The 5,583-nt window shown below is 33.2% G+C and overlaps 1 protein-coding gene across 1 annotated transcript; it reads left to right on the forward strand.

Moving 5' to 3' along the window:
• Nucleotides 1–247: 247 nt before the first annotated feature.
• On the forward strand, nucleotides 248–1,240 carry LOC128229972 (uncharacterized). Its single transcript, XM_052941912.1, has one exon. It carries the CDS (start codon nucleotides 282–284, stop codon nucleotides 1,098–1,100), a length of 819 nt encoding a protein of 272 aa, XP_052797872.1. The 5' UTR covers nucleotides 248–281; the 3' UTR covers nucleotides 1,101–1,240.
• Nucleotides 1,241–5,583: the final 4,343 nt, after the last annotated feature.

Here is a 5,583-nt window from a genome sequence, read left to right on the forward strand (position 1 = left end):
TCGCTGTGTTTTATCCAATGCAGGCCAAAACCATTTGTACAAAACGGAATACTCTTGTAGCTATTTTGATAATATATTTCTTTACCAGTCTTTTGTTTATTCCTTTTATATTTAAATACGAATCCGTGGAAATTGTGCTGAGAAATAATATTACAAGTCGAATAATGAATATAACAGATTTTTATAAACATCATGTAAAATTGTACTCCGTGTATGGAACTATTTTAAACGTTTTGTTTCGATTTGCACCACTTGTGGTGATTTTTGTGTTGAACACAGTAATGATCAGGGTTGTTCACAGGACATGGAAAGAGAGGCGGTCAATGTCTATACAAGAAAACAGCAGTCCATCAGTATTTCGTTCTCGTAGTAAAAACGGAGGTAGCCGCCCTGTCGGCTATAACGACCAACAGAAAATCACGATTATGTTGGTTACTGTGTCAATGGTTTTCCTCATTTGTATTATTCCAGGAGCATTAAACAGCATAGCTACACATGTGTTCCGTTCGTACTCACCAGTAGGGGAAAACAAGAATTTGTACATGCTGATCTCGACAATCGCCTTTCTTTTGGAGACGATAAATTCTTCTGTTAATTTTATCATCTATATGGCCATGAGTAAACGGTTTAGACTGATGAATAAAGAAACTCTTTGCTGTGGAAACGGGGAATATTACCGGAAAATATCATTCAGCTCAGTAAAAGAGCAGTTCCGTTGGTCATCAAGTAAAAAACACAACAGATATCAGGAACACCCATTGTTCGATAGAAGAACTGTGAGCGATATTGGACCATTATTAAATGTCTCAAATGGAAATGCAGGTGGCAGACGCTGGTCAGATGAGGCCCACAGTGAAGGATGGGAATTAAGGAGTCACGAACGAGGAAGTGGTATTGGTCATAAAATACCTGAAACTATTTCTGAGGAGCCCAGTCCTCAACAGAGCAAGCACTGTCTTCAAATACTACAAACAAAGACGCTGAAGAAGTTGTTGGTGTCCAAGCGGAAGAAGAAGACAAAGACTTCACTGTTACCGGATAGACATCTTAAAGAGTGCAATGGAAATTGTTCAAATGGAGACAGTGTAGATATTATGTAAAAACGTAAAACTATGTTATATGTTGTTCAAAACATGTTTTCTAAATGAACTCATATTATTAAGAAATTCTAATTGATATTTTTATGAAATGTTTTGTGTTGTTATAGTTTTTGTTTCTTTTGGTCTCTCACAAAAAAACGTTCGTCCAAATAATACTATTTTAGATTGTGTATCTTTATCAAATGTATATTACGGGTGTTGTATTCAGGCATTACATATTTATTAAAGTGTTGATTTCTTCTTTATAGTCTCCAAATAATCCAAAATTTACATAACCAATAATAGTTTAAATTCGTTTCAAGAACGAACTATTTTCCTAATACGTATTTCTAAATTGCACCAGTTAAACAGATAAGTTACGTAGTCTGATAGATAACTTTTGATATTTAAACATGTCGGAAGTCGTTAAAACAAAACGTGAAGGCACATTTAAGACAGCCCAAGCAGCATCTGTAAACATGCAGTTTTAACACTTCAAATCCTTACGTCTGTCAACGCGACTCTCCTCAAAAGGAGTTCGAATCTACAATTGTTTGGTTGAAATGGTATCAATGAGAATTATTTTAATTGCTGATGGCGGCCATCGGGTATTTTGATGCGTAAAGTCAATCACACCCTATAATTGTCCACACTTGATGATGAATTTGATGGATAAAGCACCGATAAGTCAACGGTTCAAAACCCTTAAATGCTTAGTTTCTTTTGTAACATTTATATGAAAAACTCAAGAAACATGTTCAGTACTCGAAAGTTTAAACATTATACCCTCTTAGTGGCAAAATGTCAACACCTATGACATAAAAGACAGACAATCGCCAACTGAAACATCAAACAGCACCACAAAATTCCAGAAACAGCACACTAAGTATATACTATAAAAATCTAGGGGTGTCTAGCAGGGACTGTTAGGTACCGCCTTGGAACAATCAGCAAAAGGCAAATTTATTGGTAGTAAACACCAGTTTGTCTGCACAACTTCACTCTTATCCCAACAATCCCGAATGAAGTAAAAGCGAAGGCAGTAATGTATATGTTAGTTTCTGAAGACGTATGTCATTTTTTTAAATCAATTCATCATCATGCTTCGTCATGTTCATAGTTTGCTATTGTGACTTTCCGTTTTCCACAATCAACAATTTCTTTAAACGATTCTAATCCTTGTTGAATAATAATGCAATGAAACACATGAAACTTCAGATGTTATGAAACCTTCTTCGATATTCACCGACATAACGCCAACTCAACGTGTCATATGACGAATAATTTTACTGCTTTTAGATGTATCAAGAAAACGAGCGCTAACATCATCGTCATATCACATATTTAAATCAATTACGGATTTTGCCGATATTTGTAAGCGGCTGTTCGGTAAAACGATGCACTCTTACTCCCAAATAAGATTGACTACAATTAATGATATTGTTTTTAAATGTCGAAAACAATGGTACTTATGAAGGATATCAAGGTTAATTTGGAAGAAATTAGCATAAAACACGGTAATCCTACCTTATGAGACTATAGTAGACCACAGTAAATATTTCTGCAATCACCAATCATTTAATAATGTTTTGCGCATTCTTCTATTAAATACATGGTTACAACCTTGTTATCAGTAATTGATATTTTCCATGAAATATTTAGTTAGTAGTTTAAAGTTTAAGTCAAAATTTATGTTTGTTATACATGTGTATGTATTGATTTTGAATAACTTTATTCATAAAATGCATATCAAGTTTACTCTGTTCACCTTAGACTGACATCTGTAGTACATATATGTTTACAAAAAGCATATTATTCAATTTTATAATTATAATGTCAAATAATCGCCAAAAAGGCGATAGAAATTCGAAAACTTTTAATTTGTGAGTGCATGTAGAATTAATTATAACAAATATTAGACAATTATACATAAATTATATTATAACTCAACTGTAAGCCGAACCCTTCTTTAAAGGATACAACATAGTTTATATAATAATAATCTAATTATGTTGTTTTATTTATAACATAATTATGTATAATTCATTTGACTTTAATGATAAATATAAAAAGTAACAGTAAATGATTTGTGTACTGTAACAGATTAAAATATATTACAGATATTTTGCGCTTTCTGAACTGGGAAGATGTTCCCACGTAGCTTTTAATTCCAAAACACAAAACATTTATAAAGGCTTACATTTTTTGAACTGTAAACAAATCATATTTTACTTTTTTATCATTCAAGTCAAACAAAATATTGCAATGAAATTAAAAAGAATATTTTTTGTATCTACCTTTATTTTATTGTGACCCTTTTAAATTAAGTTTAATATAATGAAGATTTACGCAATATTTGTAAGTAACAATCATACGGTGGACACTGTTGGGACACGACCAGTAGAGTAAGCAGTTGACGATAACTCAGTTAAGAGGTAAACAGATAGGGCCTAACAGACACCGCACAAAAGACACGGCGTCATTGACAACAATGGCATATTGCATTATACATTCAATGATCGTTTAATATTTATCAAGGCATGTATTTTTCCGGTACCGTGTTATGCTCAAAGCGTTTAAATAAATTTTAAAAAAGAGGCAAATGACGCGTTCAGAAAACATAAGCATTTTTTTCTTTAAACATTTATTTCTATAAAAATATAGGCAAATAACGCTTAATAATAGTCAGTATATTGGCCCCTTGTTTATTTTCCTGGGTTGTTTCCTACCCAAGTGTATTTTATAATGTAATATCATCAGGAAAGATATCTTATTTCAGAGGTACGTTAGTGCATTTGCTTTCGTTTTTGTTGTGTTTAACCTAATTAGTTACCCCATTTAGATTAATTATTCCACTATTTCCCATTTGACACAGTGTAGATTATAAGTATCTTCCATGGCCGAGAGTGTAAGATAGGTTCATTCCGACCCGAGCGTAGGTTGTTTTGCGGAAACGAGGTTTATCGAGTTTCCGCAAAACACCATGCGCGAGGGTCGGGATGAACCTATCTTACACGAGCGGCTATGGTAGATGCCTTTCCTCCCACCACAGTTTAACAAAATTAAGTACAAGTGTATTTTTTGCTGGAACTTTTTTGTGCTCAGTGAAAATAATTGCGTATGGATATGCGATAATTCGTGGTTGTCATGGATATGCGCGCAGTGATTCAGATTATGTTAATATTGAAATTGGCCTTTAAATAGTTCTAAGGAGAGTGAAGCATTATTTCTTGAAAGGTGAGTGAAAACTGTTTTATGGTGACATTTGAAGCGAGAAATAATTAATTAGCGTTCTAAATATTGCCACGAGACAAGGTTTCCATGATTCTACAGACGACAGTCTTCAACAAGGGAGGTAATTATAATGTGGTGACCATTAAAAAGGAGTTCCATACGGGCAATTTATCTTCGCCCGTGGGCAAGATAAGAATTTGTAGCATGGTTAAATTATTGGATCTACTTATCTGAGGTGGGAGACATGTTTTTCCTGGTCCTGTTGGATAATGAATATCGATTTGTTTATTTGACATATAAAATCTAATTTTTTTTTATTGGATTCACTATGATGACAAATGTTGTTACCCTGATAAGGTGACCCAAAATAATACTAATATCAATTGAAACGCAATTGTTTGCTGATGATTAATGTTAACTAAATGAGCAATTATATATATCGTTATCACAATCTCTATATTGTCTTCTTAATTAACTAAAATGAGAATAAAATTAACACATTTTGCAATGTTTGAACGCCAAAAACTCTTGTTTCAGATACAGTAATTTTTTATAACTGCAATACAAACATTTCAAAGACGGCAATAGCGGGAGTTTCTGGCATCTGGCGTCATTGAATGAATAAAACTGAATATATATTCAAAACAACACCGTAAAACAAGCTATTATTGACAATTCTAGTCCTTTCGTGTGATATTAAGTCAAATTTGATTCTTTAGATAATAGCGAACGAATTACTTGTGCATGGGAAGTTATGGTTCTAAACGATACAGAACTTATAAATGATATTTTGTACGATAACGTAATGTAAATCCTTATAATTGAATGACACTGGTACACTAAAATTCACTGTTATATTATACGTGATTTGACATGGGATATGATCAGGGCTGTAATTTTTGCATGTTCAAGCAACGTTTAACCTCACAAATCAATTTGGAAGCTTAAGCTTTTCTGTTGTTTGCTGAAACACACTTTGTCTTCAAATGAGCCTTCAGACATCGCTTCTTACACCAGATAAAAAAGACGAGAGATCATTTTCATCATACAAAAGTTTCCGACATAACTTTTACTTTTTCTTGATTTATATCAATGAATGAGAGTTTCTCAGCTTTTCCTTATTCCTCAATACGATCTTTATACCTTGTCCTAGCATGACCCGTTTGTCAGAAGGAAATATAAGAGTTTACTTCAGCCGCCTTACTTTACCTGTCCGCTGTGTCGACACTGTTCAAAAGAACGCTAATCAAAACATCATGTTAATTTAATA

The sequence above is a fragment of the Mya arenaria genome, chromosome 4 (genome assembly GCF_026914265.1).
Source record: "Mya arenaria isolate MELC-2E11 chromosome 4, ASM2691426v1".
Lineage (NCBI taxonomy): Eukaryota > Metazoa > Mollusca > Bivalvia > Myida > Myidae > Mya > Mya arenaria.

Coding starts and splice junctions, on each gene's coding strand:
- LOC128229972 (XM_052941912.1), top strand. CDS start 282: ATGATCAGGGTTGTTCACAGGACATGGAAAGAGAGGCGGTCAATGTCT.